The sequence below is a fragment of the Erpetoichthys calabaricus genome, chromosome 9, assembly GCF_900747795.2.
Source record: "Erpetoichthys calabaricus chromosome 9, fErpCal1.3, whole genome shotgun sequence".
Classification (NCBI taxonomy): Eukaryota; Metazoa; Chordata; class Cladistia; order Polypteriformes; family Polypteridae; genus Erpetoichthys; species Erpetoichthys calabaricus.
In genome coordinates, this window is record NC_041402.2 from 28,460,720 (window position 1) to 28,484,274 (window position 23,555).

General features: G+C 40.6%; 1 protein-coding gene across 3 annotated transcripts in view; it reads right to left on the reverse strand.

Annotated features, from left to right (window-relative positions):
• The window catches only part of sh2d3ca (SH2 domain containing 3Ca), a 255,417-nt gene that overhangs the window by 175,558 nt on the left and 56,304 nt on the right, over positions 1 to 23,555 (reverse strand). For all 3 annotated transcript variants that reach the window (XM_028809204.2, XM_028809205.2, XM_028809208.2), the window contains one exon: positions 3,670 to 3,709. In XM_028809204.2, the coding sequence (XP_028665037.1) occupies positions 3,670 to 3,709 (40 nt within the window). The remainder of the gene's footprint in view (positions 1 to 3,669; positions 3,710 to 23,555) is intronic.

Sequence of the window (23,555 nt, forward strand, 5' to 3'; positions counted from 1 at the left end):
TTCAGCTTTTTCTTCTGCAAGCGCTGTATGTATTTCAGTGCCATTTTGTCACCAGATTTGAATAATCTTTACTTCTCATTCACGAGACTTTTTAGCTTTGTAGCAATCCAGGGCTTGCTGTTTAGAAAGCTGCAGGTTGTTTTTGCAGGTGAACGCAGAAGTTCATACTGTCTTTGATGCTGTGACTGAGTCCATCAATATCATCCTCATGTGACTCGCACATCGTGTCCCAGCCTGTCGTTTGGTAGCTGTCATTCAGAACCATTTCAGCCAGCAGGCTCCACTTCCTCACTGCCCTGATGGTGACGTGTTGCTGTCTAATAACAGGCTTGTAGGTGGGAGAAAGATGGACCAGATTGTGGTAAGATCTACCCAGTGGTGCTACAAGTTTACATTGAAGGCGTCTTTAGCATTTGTTTTTCGTGTCCATGTCCAGTAAGACTTTGATACTCATGGAAGTTTGTCATTGTTCCTTCCAAAGTCACATGGTTGAAGTCACCAGAAATTATAACTGCAGAGTTTGAATGATTTGTAATTAAAGTGTTGAACATTTGCCCACAAATAAAGCTTGGTATGCACAATTTTAATTGGACTCCTTTAATAGGTTATTAAATCAATACAGCATTGGATTAATCTCACGTAAAGGTGATTGCAACAGCAGAAAGTGAAACAAGTCATGACACCTGGAGGCTATGCATGTGTCACGTGAAAGCAATGCATACTTGAGTTTTGGATTACATCCTGAGGGGAGTATGAATGTTTTCCATAATCATTAAAAATGTGGTTTGTAACTCAGTAGCACTCGACGTGCATTGTTAGTAGCTGGTGGCTATTTAAAACCTGCTTTTGCATAGCTAGCACAGAATGACTGGGTCACAGTTTTTAGCATAAGTCTCAAGGAATTCTTGGAAAGTTGTTGTCATGTGCCATAATCTGTAAAGATGGCTTCTGAACACTGTAATGTGGAGCTGGGTGTTGTGCTGATTAACAGCATGTTTACATCTCTTTAACCAGACATCCTTCCATGTATTGCATATTTGACACTCGTGCACTCTTATATTTAATGCTGCACATTATGTTATGTGTTATTCATCATTACTGCGTTTAGTGCTATTCTTCTTTACATTTGATATTTATCAATAATACATTTAATGCTGATCTGTTGCACATGTGTGAACCATCCATAGAGTGGGTAACAAAGATCACTTTCATATTTGATAGTCTTCCTCAGCACATTTAATGTCACTCTACTGCAGATTCAGTGCCGCTTTACAAAGTATTTGACATTCAATCTGGCTGTACTGCAGATTTAGGGCCATTCTACTCCCATTGTGATGTTCGTCATATTACATTTAGTCCTGCTCTGCCCACACATGTGTTACTCCCCTATAGTACATTCAGTGCTAATGTACTCTGTGTTTTATACTTATCTATTATACATTTAGCACTGGTCTGTTGTACATTTTATATTTACTCATAGAGTGGTGTGAGGGAACGACACCTGAGGATAGGCATCCCAGCTGGAGTTGACTTGGGAACCTTGCCCAGCCGAGACATCAATAATATGGAAGGATGGGGGAGAACAATATATTCAGGTTATTGTCTCCCCCATATATGCTAGATGGCAGCAGCCCTTCATATAGGTACCCATTTGTGCACCAGCAGGGAATGCTGGGAATTGTAGTCCGGTAGCGCAGCCCTGCTGGGGTCCATGGGTGCTGCAAGGGGGTGCTACACGGAGTTACACTGCCTACTATTTGGGACTTCTGTATGACTCAGAAGTGCTTCCAAGAGGTGAAGCTCTGGCACGGGAAGTCAGCAATGTCTAGTCCAGGTAAGTCAGAGCTGGGAGGAAGGAAGGCAATGTACAACCAGGATGAAGGAGAAATATTTTACATTAACAAAGTTTTACTTGATGCTAAAGTGTAGACTGTTCAGTACAAAGGTCATACTCCGGAGTTCAGCTAGACTAGCAGAATTATTCACACAAGACAGACTGATGTAGCAAAAGTACCTTTAACTAACAGTTATATACTGATTATCCCAAGTACTGTAAGATATCCATTAAGATATGCATTCAATGCTGTCTCAGTTCAGCCTGAAACCTGCTTAATGTAACTGTGCTGGGCTCCCATGTTACTTTAATATATGGTAAATAAAGGAATCGTCCAGAGCTGACAGATTCCAAGCTAAAATACTTGGCATAGTTGGGAGCATTTGCAATGTTGACGGGTGTAGTGCAGTGGTGGTGCTGCGCAGAAAGGTGGGTACTGAACAAGAGAGAGAGCTCAATTGACGTCACCAGGGAAGGCTCTCCATGTAGTGCTCTCAGGCAATCTCTACATTCCCGTGAATGTAAGTTCATCTATGGCTCTCTCTTTAGAAAAATTGCTTCTGAGGGTTTTAGTAATCAAGACTCTCTGGGATTATGCCTGAGCATCAGCAATTAGCACAGTGCAAAATATGCAACTTGTAATGGATGATGGTGCAGTTCTATAGCAAAACAGTTGGCGTAAACAGCAGGATATGCACAGTGGATGGATGGACTGTGGTGGTGGTGCTGCACAGCAAGGTGGGGGCCGAGTAAGAGAGAGAGAGAGAGCTCAGCTGATGTCTCCAAGATGTTCTCTGTTTGAAATGATGAGACACAATCTCTGCATGCCCAAGAATAGAAGTTCTTTAATTGGCAGAGGAGCTGGTTGTGAGGGCCTTTGAAATCCAGACCTTATGGGTTTGCGTCTGACCACCAACAACTACCACAGTGCAAAATGTGCGACCTGGGAGGGATTGTAGTGTGATTCCATGACAAACACTGTTTTGTTACATATTCAGTCTTGGTCTGTTGTATATTTAGATCCATAATGCATTTTGACCCATACCCAGTCATATAAGTCTTATTTCTGCAGCACATTAATATGTCCTTCAAAAATACACTTCCATCCATTCACTTCACCCATTTAATCTAGCCTTCAAGGATCAGCCCATGACAATGTTTGTATTATGTTATCTACTTATTCTAACTTTCAAGTGGATTTTATTTTGCAAACAAATTTTAGAACCATAGAAATCAAAGAGGGGTCATATGAGTCCTGGAAAACTTACAGTAAGTGTTAGCTCAAGTTGAGTATCCAGATGACCAAAAGTCAAAGTCACAGAGGAGTGCCATAATCTCGCATGCTCTTCCTAAAATCCTTACCATATTTATATGTACTGTAAACACTCATTAGACCTTAAGTTTTCTGGAAGTTTCTGGATGTACCTTCTTATAAAATAGACATGTTTACAGAACGTTTAGTGCTCAATTTAACATACTTTTGCTTTCTTGTACATTCATGTTATCTAAATAAAGTCAGCCAGGGTGTCAGTCTACAAAAAGAAAAAACTGAATACCACAAGTAATTTCTGGCCAAAGGCTGAACATTAAAACCTCAGAATATCATTAAGACAATTACAAAAAATATCAAAAGTTACCACATGAACATGCAGCTCTCAAAGCCTTTAATGGCCGGCTGTCTCTGCATCCGCTGTCCTTGTCATATTTCATGTCATCTCTGCTGTCCCGCATCCTCTCTTGAAATGAGTCAGCGGCGCAGGCCCTCACCATGCATACCTGACAGCTGAGCCTCAGAGGAGCCATGAAGTGAGCAAATAACAAAACTTGACACTTACTTTTACATATTCGCCTCTTGAGTCCATGTTGTCCAAGTGGCTGCAAGACAAAAGAATTTAACAGATAAACAGAGTTGAAAGGCACTATTTAAAATAGTAGTGATTGCTAATTGATAGTTTTTCAATTAGTTTACCTATTTTTGAACCCACATCATCTAAATTAGAATTGGGGGTCGGGGGGGGGGGGGGGTGTCTGCTAACCCTGCAGCATCAGGTGTACGTCAGGAACAAACCCTACATGGGTCTAGCACAATCTGTGTGCCCACCCATGGCTCCTCCATTGTTGATTTTTTTGGGTTTTTTTCCCTTGAGATTCTGTTCATTGTGATGATATTCAGTGCCACCTTGTCAAGTGGGACAGAGTGGTGATTCTGAGGCTAGGGATCTGCACCAGCAAGTGACTCCACTCCATTGGGCCCCTGAGCAACACCCTTAACCTGCAGTTTCTTCGTCCTGGTCATGACGTTAATCTGCATCCAGTCCTGCAAGCAGGTCCTCCAACTTGCAGAGAAAACTTGGCGGGTTGGTGGCAGGATTGGCACTGCAGGCACCATAAAAAACCTCACAGTGTTTCAGTGTGGTGCTGAGGTGTCACCCACTGCACGTCTGTACTCGGATCTCAATCTGGGTGGTTCATCGTGTGGTGGGTGGCTCTGTATCGGCACACTCTCCCAACCTCTCTCTGTCTCTCTTGTCAAGTGAAAATACCAGAAGCTCTGTTGAGGAGTCCTAATCCGCTAGCATTGTCCCCGTACTATCGATTATTAAATAATTACTTAGGGGTTTCATCCTGGCCAACAAAAATGAGAGCATTCTCTTCTGGCCTCATCACCTTGTTTTCTTGTGGTGTCTGCTCAGAATTTCACAACATGACTTAGTCTTGTTTATGCTCTTATTTTTGAAAGTATTCCTGTATCTTGTTGCTCTGTTTAGGATTAATGTTCATGTACTCTCTGGATGGTTTCTGGTTTGCAGTAATTAAATCTAGCTTTGAGGAATTGTTTGCTTTCTTTCAATTCCAAGTTTATTTCAACTCAAGTGAAATCCCATCATCCTGTAAAAGTTGAAGTGCTCATCAGAAATTGTATTTTGTCTTTGAATATTATTTATCTAAGTCACGGTCTTCTTTACTTACTGCTAATCCAAATTTTATAGTGAAGAGGAATTTATAAGACCTGATTAGGTTATAAACACTGTAATGGCAGGGGTGTCAAACTCAGATCCTGGAGATGCTGCATTGGTTGCAAGTTTTCATTCCAGCCACGTTCTCATTTAGGAGTTAAATACTGTTGCTAATGGAGCATTGATATCCCTGTTAAGTAGAAGGTTCAGGGACATGCAGGTGGATGAGCCTGTGGTGGTCTGGATAATGGACTATCTGTCAGGGAGACCACAGTTTGTGAAGATCAAGGAATGTGTGAGCAACACTGGAGCACCACAAGGAACAAGCCTGTCACCTTGTCTGTTCACACCTCCATCTATAAAGATAAGGCCAGGTCATGTCACTTGAAGAAATTCTCCAATGATTCTACACTAACTGGGTATATTGACAAGGAGGATGAGTCAGAACTTTGGACTGAATGGTGGAGAAATTTGTTTCTTGAGGTAAAGAAACTTGTCTGCAACTCAACATCAGCAAAACCAAGGAACTGGTTATCACGGCTGCACGATAACAGAAAAAATGATTATCACGATTATTTTGCTCAACATTTTTATCACGATTAATAATGACGATTATTCCTTTCGTAAATGAAGTCTGTGACCAAAGCAGTGTAGCCTCGGCCAGTTATTCACAGATGCTGCCCTAATCATATTAGCTGCGTTGTCCGTTGTGATGCACACAAGTCTTTCTTCCACCAAGCCCCAAGCAGACATCGCTTCTTTGAGGCCCACTGCAATAAACTCCGCTGTATGGTCTTGTGGGAAAAACGAAGTTTGCAAAAGCTTGCTTTTCATCTCAAACTCGCTGTCAATAAAATGAACTGTCAAGCTCAAATACGGTTCCGCAGTTCTGCTTGACCATAAGTCGGTCGTGGCAGCAAAATATTCAAGGCTGAGCCTGAGAATTTCTCTTTCTATTTCTTTTCGGCATTTCGCATACAGCGAGGGCAGCGCAACATTGGAAAAATGGTTGCGTGAGGGAATGCTATATCTTTTATCAAGTGTTGCGATCATTTTGTTAAACCCCTCACTGCTCACGGTGGTTCTTGGACACATATCCTTGGCTATATGGTACGTGATCGCCTCTGTTATTTCCCGGTGTCTTTGTGAGCTAGGCAGATATGGTATTGCGTTGAACAATGTCCCTGATATTGTTGTCTGTGTTGTGGATGGCTGGTAATTTTTTGTTGTTGCTGTTTGTGCCTTCAGTCGTTGAAATTCTTGATAGTGTACTTTGTGGTGGCTTTTAAGGTGGTTGATGAGGTTTGTTGTGTTACCTTGGGACGTTTGGATGGAACAGGAGCAAAGTTTGCATAAGACTCGTACCTGATCAACATCACATTCCTCGAAATCGAAATAGTTCCAGACAACTGAGTATGACCCCTTTTTAGGAACTAACGATCGCACTTCTGCACCTTCCTCACGTTGCTCCGCCATCATATGTTTATTCTGACTGTTATTGCTGCTATTGACTTCTACTGCTTCAGAAAGCGCTTGCAATCTAGACACAGTAACGTCATAGTGATGCAGTCCAATCCGTAAACTCAGCCCATAAAAAACAGTTTGGTCTTTATACTGTAAAATCGCGATGATATTTATTAACTGATCGTGGGTCATAAATATCGTTATCATGAGAAAAAAAAGATTAATCGTGCAGCCCTACTGGTTATTGACTTTCACTGCACCAAACGGCCTCTATGTCTTGTCACTATTCAGGGAGTAGACGTAGAGGTGGGGGCACTGCTGCAGGTGCTTGGGGGTCCAGTACTTGGACTGGTCTAGTAACACAGTGAAGAAGAAAGGGCAGAGAAGACTTTTGTTTCTTAGGATACTGCATTTCTTTAATGCAGGAAGTGTACAATTTTACATTTACTTATTTGGCTGACGCCTTTATCCAAGGAGACTTACAACATTTATGATACAATTGGATACATTTTCCAAAAGGAGCACAGGCAAGTCATGTAACTTTCTCAGGGTCACACAGTGTCAGTAATGGGATTTAAACCAACAACCTCAGGGTTTGAAGTCCAAAGCCTTAACTACTACGCCAGAGTTATTTTCTGCACTGAGGGGTGTTGGTCTGGTAACATCACTTCAAAAGAGTGCCACTGGATGAGCAAGAAGATTAAGAAGACAGGCTGAGCTACAGGACACACTCTCAACCCCCCGGACAGAATGAAAGCAAAACCAAGGGCCATTATGGACAATGCTGCACATCCCTTTCTGTGACACACCAACACTGAGGACTTTCAGCAAACTAATTATTATTAGTATAGTCAAGAAACACTATGGGGGCTCCTTTATACCAACTGCAGTATGGCTGTATAGCTCCTTACTGTGACTGCTCTTTTTATCTTAGCCATGTCAGAGGTTTTCTTCTTTTTAGTAAATCTTGTCTATATTCTGAAGAGGTTACTGTTGTTTGTTTGAGCTTCTATAAAAAGCTGAATTCCCTCTTGGAATTAATAAAGTTCTATCTATCTATCTATCTATCTATCTATCTATCTATCTATCTATCTATCTATCTATCTATCTATCTATCTATCTATCTATCTATCTATCTATCTATCTATCTATCTATCTATCTATCTATCTATCTATCTATCTCTTTTGCCTTTATTTTAATTGGCTTGGTTTTTAAGATGCAATACCCGTGTCAATATGGTATTTCCATTTTTTATTTTTAATACATTTGCAAAAATTCCTAGAATCCAGTTTTTGCCTTGTCTTTCTGGGATATAGAATGCTGTTTGACTATGGAAAAAGAATAATCTAAATGACTTTAGCATAAGGCTGAAACAAAACAAAATGTGTAAAAAGTGAAGGGTTCTCTATACTTTCTGAAGGCACTATAGGTGCTATGGTTGTGTTTTATACACAAACGTAAAAGAAAGTTTGCATACTGGAACACACATTCTTGACATGCAAGTCATTTGTCGTAACCCAGAATCCTCCTACCAGAAATAGCAATGTCTGTGCACCTTCATGAACTCAGTACTGTACATATACAAATTGTTTTCTAACATATCAAAGGGCTGATGTCCTTAACAGAATGACCCCTCACTCGTCTTTTTATCCTGTCATAGGTGGGCTGTGTGGTGCTTCCAGCACTCATTTTGTCTTCTAATCAGGTCGCCACATAGTGTACTATTGTGCAATAATAAGACCCTGTACAACCATGGAAGCCCTGGCAAGTGCTGAAACACATAACGAGGGAGGGTCTGGCCACCTTTTTGCTCGGTGAATGTGTGTCACTAAGGCAGATGTCACAACTTCTAGTCAGAGAGGCTGTCAAACTTCTGCACTGCAGTTGCTGATTTTGTTGCCTGAGGATGTCATATTACATGACCAGTAATCACAGGGTATGTCACATTAGATGATTACATAATGATGTAACTTTTCTAGCACTGTTTTACATTTCCAAAGTAACGCAAGCGCATCGTTTTTCCTGATAGCCAATAATGTACTGCCTGACTGAACCAGAGCAGCACTCTCGGCCCTTTCCTTTCTTTTTTGCCATTCTCGTATGCTACAAAAAGCACATATCATCAGACCGACACGTCTCTCTTGTGTTTGACAGGTCCCAAACACACCACGTTCCTTACTTGTTGTTGCTGGATTGTCTGCACTGTACGTCTGGGTGAGTGCTCATTTACTGTCAGCTCTCATACACACACATGCCTGTCCCTAAAACTTGTTTGATCAAACCTGTTTGATTTTCTTGTGGTGAGTTGCAGACCTGTTGGACTGAGTCTCTGAGTATGTCATATTGGGTAAGTTAAATAAAGTATAAGTAAATGAAGTTTGCAGCTGAAAACCCCTGGAAAAGTTGGAAAAATGTGACATGGCCTTTACTCTGAGCTCTCACATGTGGAGCTTAGCAGCCTTTCCAATGAAAACACCTACAAGTCCCTAACAGAAGCTCCGCCAATGGAAATGTACTTTTCTGTTATTATGCTATTAATCTCAAAGTGGGGAATTCAGACGTTTTCTGCAGATGTGGTGCAGTGTGGGGTTCTGTATAAGAAATCCTCTCTTAAGTGGGGAAATAGCGGCTGTCCATGCGCCTAAAGCAGGATGCTGAGGAAGTCATTGCAGCGGCTGGACGTGTTGCAGGGAGTATGTTCCCATGACCCGGCTTATCCGGGAGAATTGAATAGGTGGAAATGTTACATAATGAAAGCGCTGTGCCAAAGAGCAGAGGCACCCTGCCTCAAATGAGCAGCATTTTCACAAAATGTGCGGGAAAGATGAGCACCACACCATCGCTTAGCTCACTTGCCTGTTATCAGGAAGGTCTAGTGCTTAAAAATCTGAGTTTGTCACTCGTCTAACTAATGAAGTGTTTAGACGGCCTGTTTATTTATTGTCTATTTTTCAACCCTAGATATTAAATGGAGCTTCCTGCTAGAACTCAAATTTTTATCTGTCTTCCCATTTGTTCACAAGCTACACTAGGGTCAAAGGTCTGAAATCACACAACATTTTCATGTTTTTGAAGGAATCTGATACTATTTTGATTAAAATGCCATTAAATTGATTTTAAACTACTACCATCATCTTACTAGTGTTGTTTATGGCTATCACTGCTTGTAATGACTGACGTTTAATTTATTATTCACATATGACTGCAGAGCCCCAGCAGCCATTCCTTCAGTGTCCAAATGGTCAGCTCGCTTAGCTTATCCTTGACTAGTCAAGTATAAATGCTAATTGGTTATTAGAGAAACCTTTGTAATTGCATTAACATCACTGAATTCTCTTAATTCTGTTCAATAAAGCAAGTAAATAGACTTTACTCTGGGTTGGATGGAACTGGCATTCATAAAGTTCTGGGTTCAAAAATGGCCAAAATGAGAAATCTTTCTCAAAGAAATATGCCAGTCTATTGTTTGAAGGTTATTGTTCAATGAAGGCTGATCAGTGTGACAGACTGCCATGAAACTGAAGGTTTTATACAAACGTGTCTACTGCTGTCTTGGGAGAAGAGGGCAAAGAAAATGAAGAGGAAAGCCGAGATGGACAACGGCATAAGAGGATAAGGAGAGCTGCAGAGCTGGCAGTGTGGGAAACCAACGCCTTACAGGTTATCAGCTGGCTTCTTCCTTAAAGACGCACACCTGATGCCAGTGTCATCTGCAGGAAGACACCAACTAAAGGCCTGTATCTTGATAAAAATGTTATCTAACAAAAAATCACAACGTTTTTGAATGCTAGTATATTTTTATGGTATTTTAGATTATATGTCTGCTTTTTTGTACCTACTGTTGGTATTGTATTATTGTCAATCTTCTGACGAGACATGTAAGTAAGAATTCATTATTCTATACATAATTTACAATAAATCTTGAAAAAGATAGCCAGACACCAAACCCAAAGACTAGCAAAGGTTAGACAGTCGTGAAAACTTTCATAAATGGAGCACAGTGTGGATTGTGATCAAGACGGTGCTTAAATCAGAAAACTGAAATTCTTTGAAAGAGAAAACTTTTCAGTCCTAATTGTGAATGAGTCTTTTCTAATTTTTTTAGGTAAAGTTCAGAAGTCTTTAAAAATTATCCATCAATCACATAACTGATTGGCATATCAGCTCACCACAACATCAGTACATGGAAGCATCTGCAGCAGCCACTGTGACACAAACATCACATTACACATTTAATACTTTAAACACGCACCAAAAAATTACAAACAATAAATACAAATTAAAAAAAATTCTAAATGCTCCAAAACTAGTCCAAAACGAGAAGAGACCACAACAGACAGCATGCACAATTAAGACTGATTCACACTGGGCCTAAAATAGTGTTCCGCATGCGTGTCAGAAGATGTGGGCTTGTCAGAGGTAAGCACTACCACCCCGGGACACAAGGGGGGCGCAGTCATTGACTGTCTTGTCTCATTTTCCACTCATAGCTCTAAGAAGATGCCAAGTGAGGGCAGCTGATTCCGCCCCTAGAAGAGCAGGGTGCTCCTGGAAGGAGGCGTCTCATTTGTGTACAAGTAACCCACCGGAGACGGACCTCCAAACTGAAGCCTGACAGCTCTTCAGAGCCTTTTCTCTGTAGCCAGCGGCAGAAGATGCTTTTGGCTCTATTTTATGCCACCGGACGGATGCCTGTTTCTTTGGTCAAACTTACTCTTGCTTAGTTATTTTTTAATCTCCCAGTTTTGAGCCCATTATGTCTGTGCCTTTGATAAGATCTCCTGGTCTTGTTGTACTCTCACAATAATCCTCAAACACTTAGGTGTTTCTTAACACCAGGCCTACCAAAAGAAAATAGTCCATTTAAAGAACAGAATTAGGCTAACACCACAATACTGCAGTTGCAAGTTATGATATCATTTAGCCTGCAGTCAACTCCATCTGACCCCCATTTACTGTTGCCCCTCTTTCTCTAACTTCATTGCTGGTGCAGGTGCACGTTATGACATGGGAGCTCACAGACAGCTGGGATCAGAAGATCCCTTTGTTGACATCCAGTGGCCCATCTGTATGGCATTTGCAGCAGGCAGAGGTTCATTAAAGTCAGTATGAAAGGAGCTCACTGATCATTGCCTTGTATTCTGTTCCTCTGTCCCGACATCAGCCTCTCATAGTCCACTTCGTCACATTCCCCTGGGGCAGGGTTATGATCCCACTCAGATGTGTCAGAAAGGGTCTCTGAAGTCCAATCTTTCTGTGACTAAGTGCAGTCACCCACCACACAAAATGGTCTATCAAGTGCTTTAAAAAATGAGATGTATGAAGACTGAAAGGGGACCAAAAACAGCAGCAAATCACTGCTGAAGACAGTCTGTCTGTGAAGTCGATGAGAACATTCTGAAATGTGAATGCTCAACAGGTATTGAAAAGAAAAATGAAAAAAAAAAACAAACTATAAGAAGTTTCAGTGGAGTAAGAATGAATTTCCTGCTTGCTCTTCTATGCCAGGACAGAAACGTGCATGCTGGGTTATAGCGAGGAAAACTGTCTTAGCACCTGGGCATTTAGGTAACTCCCTATGTGGGGGATATGATATGATCACTTTGCATTGGCGCAAGCATTTAAGAGAGATGCCATCCCACGGGAAATAGGTCCTGACCCCAGAAAACAGGGATTCAATTTAGATAGAAGAGCTCCATCTTTATATGTGTTTGTGGTAAATAAACATCAAGATCTGTAGACTGCCATGCCAAACCTCAAAAGAGAAAAGGCAAAATCCAAAAAAGCATAAAAAAAAACACTAGATATTGGGAGATCTGAATGGTGGTGGCACACAGGTAACCTAATGCAATGCTCAAGCAATGCTACCATTCGAGCGCCCCCTATTTATCTTCTCCGCTCACTCCCTAAGCACAGTACTTGGATGGGAGACCATCTAGGAAAGCCTTCAGTGCTTTAACCAGCAGCCATGCCACCCTCATTTCAGAACAGGTAATCTATCTGAAGCTAAGCATGTCTCAGCCCGGCAAGTATTTGGATGGGGGATCATCTAGCAAAAGCTTGGGATGCCCCAGAGAATGGCATAGTTGAGGTCACCAGGGGACACTTAACCTGTGGTCTGTAAGTGGATCCCAATAACCCAGTGCAGTGACATGGACAATGTGCTGGAAAAATGGTATGAGGCATTAATCCAAAGTCCTGCCTCTCTAGGGTCATAAAGGATCCCTGGTCATCCTTTGGAAACAGTAGGGTGTACCCTCATGCATTATGTAAATTGCCCACCAGAGCCTAGTCATGGGTCCTAATCATCCCCTGTCTCTGACCAGCTAACTGTCTCTCACACCCCTTCACCTCCTAATAGCTAGTGGACGGTGAGCATATTGGGGTGAGAATGGCTGCCGTCACATTATGCACACGGATGCTCCACATTGTTGGTGGTTGAAATGGCTCCCAACTGTCAATGTAAAGCGTTTTGAGTAACTAGAAAAGTGCTAAATAAATGTAATGTGTTATTATTATTATTATTGCCTTAACTTTCTGCATTCTTTGTACCATTAAAATTCAATGTGTCTAAACAGCCAAGGGACATTGCTCCCATACTGCCCCCTAGTGGCTTCACGCCAAGGCTAGATACTGGGGACAGCCATAGCCAAATGTGTTTTTTTCTGCAAAAGATCACAATCTCCCCTACTGGTTCTCCAGTTACACTCCAAATGGTCAGCCTAAACTGAAGTTAGCTTTCCTCATTGGGCAAGCCATGACCGCTCTGGTATTTTCATCGAGTGGTTTCATTTTGCGATGCTTTTAGATGAAAGTAAAACAAAGCTTGACTTAGACTTGACATGTTTCTTATCAGAGTGCTTGACTGTGTCTCCCCCAGCTCCCCAATCCCCCCCCCCCCACTTCAAGAACTTGTTTGGAGGCCCAGCTGGATGTTTGGACGTACTCCAGGCCGATATCGCTCCCATCCGCTCCCGCTCCTATCAGACCAGCTTGCATTCCACAGAGTCCACAGGCCGCAGCGCAAGTCTTTTAAAATGATATTGTGTCTAGCACACATTTTTCATTTGTTTTGGTATTTGAAACCTTCGTAGGCTTTGCTCCTGTTAACATTTTTTCATGCACTTTATGGAGCTTTTTAATCTTACAGGCATGCAGTCACTTGAGTTCAGGTTTACTTTACTCTTTTAATGTAAATACATTTTATTTTTTTGTTCTTTGTTGTTAAACAGCCGGCATAACAGCTGTGATTTTAGCAGTAAGACCTTGCAGACAAGGATTTTAATATACAAAAGAAAACGGCAGAATCATATCTTGTTAAGAGAAATGTAAATTCTCTGTCCTCTAATGGCTGAAGATGAGAGACAGAAGTCGTCCTGCTTGCAAATCATGGCACTGCAGAGGTGACGTGTTGCATGTTGATTAGCACATGCAAATAAGATTAACACTGTGCTCTGTACATGTGACAGTAAAGACACTATAAACAATACTATTACTGCAAAAGGCGGGGAATTCCCTACATGCAGCTGAACTTTCATACTGAAAGCAACTTTCTGTTCATTCCAGCAAAAAGAATACAGAACAACAACAAAAACAATTTATTTCTTGTATAGCCCAAAATTACACAAGGAAGGCCTCAATCGGCTTTAACGGGTCCTGTTTGTTGACAGCCACCCCCCAGCCTTGACTCCCTAAAAACACCAACCAGCCGTATATAAGCAACATAAAAGTAGAAATAAGCAAGTCCATCAGTTTTAATTGACCATGCTGATAGATGATTTCAGCTGCTGATGACCAACATTTTTTAAGCTCAAACCCCCACCACCAACATCTCCTCCAAACTGCATAGAGGAGTCGCCTACCTTCTGTGAATTAAGATGGCTTGAAGAATTAAAGGCTGGAATATTTGGCACGGTGAAGATCAGAATATTATATTCTTAGGTCTGAATCGCAATCTGATTACTGGGGAGGTCACCTACCACGAACGCTCATGGTTGGTCAGCCAGCCGGCAAACACTCACTACGTCATCTCAGAAACGCAAACCAGCCACTGTGGCGCAATGTCAGAAGCTTTGCCTCAGGCCCTAACATCCGAGGTTCAATCTCTGTAAGGGGGAGCAAAGGTGTGTACACCTGATGAGCCTCAATAAGGGTGAAACACGTGTTCTCACAACTGAGAAGACCTGATGGATGTTTGCCGACTGGCCGACCAATCACAAGTGTTACCTGGTAGGTAACCACCTAAATAATTGCATTGCTTTTCAGAAGTAAGAATGTTTTAATTATATTTACATATATATATACACATACAGTATATTGTCACATGTGTGCACATGGGAGACTCAAAAGAAGGTAATTCCACGCCAGGCCAGTGGGTGGCAGAGTATAACAATCCTTTCTCTGTTTTTCCTGCAGATCAAACATGGAAAATTCTGTCTGGGTCTGACGACATCACTTCTGGTTCTAGGCCTGATGATGTCACTTCCAGTTCTGGACCCAATGACCTTACTTCTCCTGACTGACCTTAAAACTCTGCCATCTTTCCTTTGTTAATCAGTACTGTCTTGGACTTAAGCTGTACACAACTGTGCAACTTATTGACTCTTTTTACAGGCAAATCTCAAGTATACAGGTGGCTGCCCCAAACCTTTTTGTGTGTGTCAAGGTGGATTATTTTATATATATATACAGTATATATATATATACACAGTATATATATAACTACAGTATATATATATATATATATATATATATATATATATATATATATATATATATATATATATATATATATATATATATATACTACCTCTGTAAGTCCGGGCATCTCTCTCCTAGGAGGATTCGTTTCACCATCATGCTTGCATTGCTTGTGCATTTGTGGTGGGAGGAAAAGTAAATGGGATACCGGTTTGCTGATGTGCTCGCCTCCCTTCTGTATTAGCACCTAAGCGACTTTGTCTTTCTTCTGAGGTTTCATTTTGCTGACATGCTGGCCTCGCTTGTGTATTCTCAGAGGTGAAGACCTTACCCAGACTCCACCTCTCACTTCTGGGCCAGACAGACACACACACTTCCACACAGAGACGTTTATATATAAGATATATATAGTATCTAGCTTGCTAACTATCTACATTTTTATTTATTTCTTAAAACTAGGGATCTTTCATACATTTTCCAGTAGTTATTGGGGTGGTTTATATGGAATACTTAAATTAAAGTGTGGCCTAAATGTATTACTTGAGAGATGCACCAGTTGGAGGGAGCTCCGTTCCCATTGCTCTGGCTTCAGCTCTGTGATCCCAGTGACTTACACTGTCTTCACATGTGATTCGAATATTGGGAGTTATCTCTTGCGATGTACTCCACTCTGTTCTCTCCAAGTATGTAGGAGTACTGGAAGAAATGCAATGCCACTATTTAAGATTGGCTGTAATAGTTTTCATGCAAATAAAATGTCAGTATATGAAACAAGTTAGGAGGATATCATGTGGTGGATCTGAGATTGGGCATTTTCTGTTATTCTTAGAAGCACATCACATCACGTCCGTCCGTCCGTCCGTCCGTCCGTCCGTCTGTCTGTCTATCTGTCTATCTATCTATCTATCTATCTATCTATCTATCTATCTATCTATCTATCTATCTATCTATCTATCTATCTATCTATCTATTTTCCAGTAGTTATTGCTGTGTGATATCTTCTTTTTTATTTTAGCCAACGCACATGAAACTGGCAGGTACTGCAGATCAAGGGGATGGGTGGCAATGTTAGGGCAGCCTCTGCATTTAGAAACTTTTAAAAAACCAAAGTCTAAAGAGAAAGCTGAGTGCTATGTAAGGTCAATGGGCCCATTCTCATCTCGACCTTTTGGTGTTCATATTTTCTTAGTGTCCAGAGTTAGAATTTATTTGTGAGAGAAAAGGGTGACAGCAGTGAGTGGAACAAAAGCTCACATGTTTGTTTTTAAACCTAAGTATTTATTCTCGGTCCCCTTGCTTACTTTGAAACCCCCAGTAAAGCAAATGAGCATCAAAGCCTGAGGAAGTGCAACACACGGGACAAGCAAGCAGGAGGAGAAGCTCCGAGAGAACAAACAGCGAGTCCTCTTCAATTATACGCTCTGCAAACAGGCAAACATGCCACAAACGTCGTCCACAGCGACTGGGCACTTGTGCCAGGTCAGCATTTACCATTCACACCAGCAGACAAAGGAGATGTTAGCAAATGCCAGCATCATTCACTGAGCAAGTGAAGCATCCCTGGGTGAAGGCTGGTCTAAGAGAAGGACAATCGCCGGCCACATTTTAAAATTTTTTTCCCGTAAAACAGACTTATGCTTGTAATGCCAATTATAATATTACACACTTTTTGGTGTTTCTCCTAAGGACGCCAGCCCATTAGTGCAAAATTTTGGGTTACCAATGGCAGGAGTGGTCATCACTTTGTGCCTTTATCAAAAACCTGGTTGGCAGTTTTTCTGTAGGCGTGTTCATGAATCCCTCTCTCCATCCATTTTCAAATCCCAGTTTAACATTTGTCAGGATTTAATTATAGTGTGCAAGGTTTACAAATTCAAATTTAAGTTCATCTGAAATTTTTATGGCCCTAAGGGGGAAATTTGGCTTGACAGCAGTAGTGAAGAGCTAGAAATTTACACCATTGACACAGGAAGAAAACTGTTTAGCTTTACATTTCAAAACTTTTGTTTTGTACCTCATCTCCATGTGCAAAGGCCTGGGAAAATGTTTTCTGGTATGTCAGTGATTGGATTACCGAGGCCACACTGGAAAACTCAGCTATGCTTCCCATATTTTTGCCTTATATGTAACTGAATTTTTTTGTGCAGGCTCTGAGCCACCACATGTTTATGTATTTATTTATTTTTTCTACCCCCCGATTACCACCATGCATGGTTGACCCCTTCGCTAGTCCTGCCCAAAACGTGAAATTGGCCATTTTATCAACCATGTGGTAATTCCAAAAGACAAAGTTCCCTGCTTCACGGGTTCAAAGGGGATACAAGGTGATGCCAAACCCTCAGGGAGTAATATTCCTGGGTTTTTCATCCCAAAATAAATAAATAATAATTTGTTGAGGACTGGGATTTGATGGTCGCATGGATTTGTGTTACCAAACTGGCCGATCTTGATATTGTCCTGTTTCTCATTTGCCGATTATGAAATCACATGCAAAACAAAGTTAAGAATCAATTTTGCAAAAACTGCATGTGAAATGAGCGTTGGCTGCTTCGATCAACATGAGTCAGAAGTGTTTTTACAGAAGAGACCAAGAAGTCACATTACAAACACAGCAAGCAAGAACTCAGCCATCAGGCATAACTTTTAAATTAAATATAGTAGTCAACATAATACAAATGACAAGATATCAAATCATACTTAGTGCACATCAAAATTCAAACAACAGGAAGACTGAACCATTGATTGTCAAGAATGCAAAACCACTGAGCCCACAAGGCCCAAAGTACAGAGCCTGTGAACTTTAATTAAAACTTTTAAAGATTTTGACAGCCTGCAGGCCAGACGGCCAGACAAGAAAACCAACAGATTATTAATAAATGAAAGAAGGCTCAATTTATGACTAGAATACCAGAGCAGCAAACCCAAAACGACAAAGCCAAGGTACAAAGTCAAGTCAGAAGAGCATCACCAAAAGTCCTAACACTAATGGCGGGCTCAAGCGTCATGGTTTAAGCCCTGGTTTTTCATTTTTTGAGAGTAAAATCTTCAGATCAGAGCCAATTAGCCATTAAATACAAACAGCCCCCCCAACGCACCTCTGAGCCAGTCCTTGAGGTGTCACAGATACCTTGAAAATGTCAAGCACGTTTGAAATGATCAGCACAAGGTCTTGTAGTGCTATTCCAACTCCATTCTGGCAAAGTTACATAAAAAGTCTTGCCATCTTCTAACCCACCTAATCCAGCCCAGGGTATGCCAGCAAGACAGGGCACTAGTCCATCGCAAGGAGAACACTCACACACACACACACACACTGAACACACACTAGAGGGCTGTTTAGCATCATCAAGTCAACTAACCTGCATGGCTTTGGACAGCAGCCAGAGGAAACCCACGCAGACACAGGGAGAACATGCAAACTCCTCACTGGGAGGACTCGGGATACGAACCAAGGACTCCTTACTGCGAGGCAGCAGCACCACCTGCATAAAACGTCCTGTGTGTATTTTCACAAAATGGTGGAGTTTTACAATCAGGCACTCTTTGTCAAGAAAAGATCTTGTCATTTGTGAGCTTCATCTGCACTTGATTGTGCAGAGTAAACATCATTACAACAACAAGACAACTGATCACAAGACAATGTCAGGTAAATCGAGCAGGCTGCTGAAAGTCGTGTTGTTGGAGCCTGACATAACCTGGATCTCTTGCACTAAATGTTCTGAAAAATCTGATGTGCATTTGTAGACAGTTTCAGGTTAAAACTAGGATGGTGTGAGCTGGCATTGCCATCTTATATGGGCAAACAGAAATAACATAACAGCATTGCATAATCAAATAACAAGGCCAGCAAAGACGATAGACACTGTAAACAAGATACATGTGCCTGGGACAAGAACACACAAAATGTCATCTTCCGAAAAACAAAAAAGAAATGGTGACACAGTGATGTTACCGTCAAAACAAAAAGAAGAAAGAAGAAAAAAACAAGATTAACACCAACAACATTTTGGTTGGCAAAAATACATAAGTGATTCCTATAAATAGAAATACAAATTCTATGTATGTAGAAAACATTCTCAAAAACGTGAAAAAATAAAATCTATTTAGCAGATTAATACCAAACAGAATGGTGGAAAATGGGCTTTTTATCTCCTACATACTGCACCTCTGATCTTACGTCAATGCCTGAGAGTACTTGGGGTGATGTTGAGATAGATAGATAGATAGATAGATAGATAGATAGATAGATAGATAGATAGATAGATAGATAGATAGATAGATAGATAGATAGATAGATAGATAGATAGATAGATGTGAAAGGCACTATATAGTGGATAGATAGATAGATAGATAGATAGATAGATAGATAGATAGATAGATAGATAGATAGATAGATAGATAGATAGATAGATAGATAGATAGATAGATAGATAGATAGATGTGAAAGGCACTATATAGTGGATAGATAGATAGATAGATAGATAGATAGATAGATAGATAGATAGATAGATAGATAGATAGATAGATAGATAGATAGATAGATAGATAGATAGATAGATATGAAAGGCACTATATAATAGATACACAATATCAAAAGTGATGAGATGTGCAAGAATATGTAAACTTATATGTCAATCACACACACATTCAAAGTGGTTTCTTTTTTCTGAGATTAGGCCCTGATATTTAACCTCTTTTAATTTGGAAGCTTCTGTCTGCTCTCATAAATTACCAATAGTGTGACGTTTATTCCTCTGTGAGTTTTATAAAGATTAGTATTGGTTTCCTCCCTAATGGCCTTGACCTGCAATAAGAGGTATCAGTAATAGATCAATGGATGGATGTATGGATGGATGGATGGATAAGGTAGCATACTGCTTTCTTACCTTTTGCATTTTATGAATAAGGTACTATTAAAATGTATTTTGTAAATAATACCCTTTTTTGTATTCTTTTGCAGTTTTAGGAGTTTTGAAATTCAGAGAACACAGGGGTGGGGGTTGATTTGTTTCTAACCTTATTTTTTTATGTAAAACTTGAGTTATGTGTATGGAATGTTATGTGATTTTAATAAAATCAACAAAGTTATAAAAACAAATAAATGCATAGAACATCCCCAGTGTTATGATTCAGTGCATTCAACACAGACCAATAAACTAAGCCAGGGCCTTCCCTAGCCTGCACAGAAATAGGCCTCATCCCAGGCAGCCTCAGCTCAAACTCTACTACCAGGGTACAATATATGCAGGTCTAAGAAATGGGGAGCAGGCTTTAGAAGTTCAAAAATATCCTAAATGTCCAAAATTATTTATAATTAAATATTGTTGTTATTATCATAAATTTTTAGAAGACACATTTATCAAAATCGACTTATAAAGTAATGGGTTGGCGCCCTGCCCAGGATTGGTTCCTGCCTTGTGTCCTGTGTTGGCTGGGATTGGCTCCAGCAGACCCCCGTGACCCTGTGTTCGGATTCAGCGGGTTGGAAAATGGATGGATGGATGGACTTATAAATTATAATACATAAAAGAATGATTACAAAACATCAAATACAACAGAGAACAAGATTAAAACAACAAGCATGAGGACATCGTACTACTACTATATAATTATAACTACAACTAGACAAAAATCCATATCCTAAACTCTTTGTCAGTACAACAGTAGTTATCCTGTAGAAGGGTATCTAAACAGTTCCAAAATATTTAATGAACAGGTGCCTATACTTAAAGACAAGTAAATTGGGTGCAAGTCGAACAGACAAGGTGAGATCGTTCCATGGCTTTGAAGCAAGAATGGAGAAGCATAGTTCAGTCTTGGTATATCTGGGAAGAGAAAGGATGGTGAGCAGACAAGGTGAAGCAAAATGGAGACTTCATGAAGGGACATATGGAGAGACAAAAGACTGGAGATACTGAGGAGCACAATCATTCAGAAAGCCACTGGTCAAGACAAGAATTCTGACCTGGACCCTTACAGTAACAGGAAGCCAGTGAAGAGAATGAAGTAGAGGAGTTGTAGGAGTGAAACAAGGAACAGAGAACACCAGTCGAGCAGCTGCATTGTGAAGGAGCTGGAGAGATTGGATAGCAAATGAAGGAATCCTAGCAGGAGAGAGAACAAGTGCCTAAACAAGGTGTTGCCTGACATAATAAGTGGGGAAAGGTCAAATCTTCTGAAGAAACTATGTGATTGGATCAATGAAGAAATATATTATAAGAATGAAAATGAGGAATCCAAAGTCACGCAAATATTCCTGACCATAACTAATAGGGAAAGGGTGGCATCTTCAAGAGCAATGCTTAGAGACAAATCTGAGGAAGGAGAATCAGAAGGCAGGTACGGGATATCTGAGAATGAGAAGTTAAGCTTAAGGTGATAAGCATATAAATATCAAAGTGCCCTTCAAGGGAGAGACACCATACAAAAACCTCGGCCTTGAAGGACAAGTTCAAAAACAGGATCTTTATAAAGAAGATATTTACTTCTAATAAACAAAACAAGAAAGAACAAAAATGGCAAAAAAATAATTTGCCTAAAAATGTAACCCACAAAAAACAATTGCCAAGATGAAATCCAATATTCAAAAATCACAAACAGAAGCAAATTACAGAATACACTTGCGTATAAGTCAGTCTCAGAAGGGTAAAAGGAAACTGGATCACTGCTACTCTGTAAATAAAGATGGCTATAAAGCCCAGTCGCCTCCTTTGTTGGGCAAATCTGACCATGCATGCCAGCTTCCTTATGCCCAGATATAAACAGCAGCTAAAACAAGAAGCTCCAGTCACATGTCAGGTCATGTGTTGGACAGACCAATCAGAGGCTGTCCTCCAGGACATGCTGAGTGACGCTAACCTGGTATGTGTTCAGGTGTATCAGTGTGTTCACAGAAACAGTGGCAGGCTGATTTGACTTGATCAAAGCATATTTGAAATCAAATAAAATAGACTTGATCAATGATAAGGCAGTGCAATTTCTTCTTTTGTCATGCCTCATTGTCAACCTCTTTGTAAGATTCTTTTCCAGAAGACAATAAAGAGCTGTAGTTTGGAATTTTAGAATCGAGAACCCCCTATTCAACGTGTCATTGCCCTCTTTGATTTGCCACCACAGGTAACCTGAAAATGTTGTTGATCTTAAGAAACTTACACACCACATGGTCTGTGGCACCCTGCAAATAACAAGGCCACGACCGACCACACAGATAAGCCGGCAGGTGTTTGGAGGCAGACGGCGTGCCCCAGTTTTAGGTGTCCGCTCACACCCTTGGGTCTGGCAGCATACACAAACACACTGCATCAGCTCCTTGTCGTGTTACGCTCCTGAAGCCGGTGCTCGCCACAAACGTCTTATTTTTAGACCCTTTTAAAATGAAGCCCAGCTGGACCCATTTAGGAGGGTTTGTTTCAAGTCTATACTTTCATAATTACTTTACTGTCCTCTTTCATTTCAAAGAAATGTTTATCTCTTCACTGTGGATTGTTCGACTTGTTGACTAAAAACATTGTAACTTCAGACTTATTTTTTTAACTCCTGTACAGAGACAAGAAAGGAAGCTGGAAATTATTGCTGAATTTGAAAGAAAAAAAAAGGAGTCTATAATAAAAGTGTACAGTGTGGCACATTATGGCTAAGCCATGAAATGCTTATTACATACAGTTAAATGTAATGCTATATACACACAGCAGGAGTTACGGGTCCTGCACTGAGGAAAAGTTTAATTGGCAAAAACATCACAAATTGTGTGTTTGCAATGTAATATGAACACTTAATGTCTACTGACTGTATTTCATTTATTCTCAGTATACACTGGATTCAGAAAGTATTCACAGCTCTTCACTGTCTGCTCACCTTATTGTGTTGTAGATTTCATTTTAAATGGACACATTTGTCTTTTTTGCCCATCAGTCTACATTCAATAACCCATAATGACAAAGTGAGAACATATTTTAAGAAAGGTTTCCACGTTTATTAAAAATCAAAAACTGAAATTTCTCATTCATATAAGTATTTAGACACCAAATTCAGTACTTTGTAGAAGTAGCTCTGGTAGCAACTCCAACTTTGAGTCTTCTTGGGGAAGTCTCTACAAGATTTGTAGACCAGGAGTTTGGCAGTTTATCTCATTCTTCCTGGCAGATCCTCTCAAGCTCCATTAGATTGGATGGGAGGCGTCTGTAAAGTACCATCAGGTCCCTCGTCAGATGTTCTCTCTCTGTTCTCAGATGTTATGTCGGGATTTTAGCTGGACCACCCAAGGACACTCAGAGACTTGTCTTGAAGTCAGCCCAGCAAAGTGAACCATTGCCCCAACCTGTGGTCACGTCAACTATGGAGCAGGTTTTCTTCAAGGATCTCTCACTATTTATTTGCTTTTATCCTTTCTTCAATTCTGACCAGCCACTCTATCCCTGCACCCTATTGCCTGATGCTGTCAACCACCATTCTTCACCATATGGATGTTATTAGGCAGGTGTCTGGACTTTCCAGACATCATGCTTGGTGTTCTGACTAATGAGTTCAATTTCTGTCTCCTCATAGTCCTTTAAATGCTGAACTGGTTGTCCTTCTGACAGGTTCTACCATCTCAGAAGAG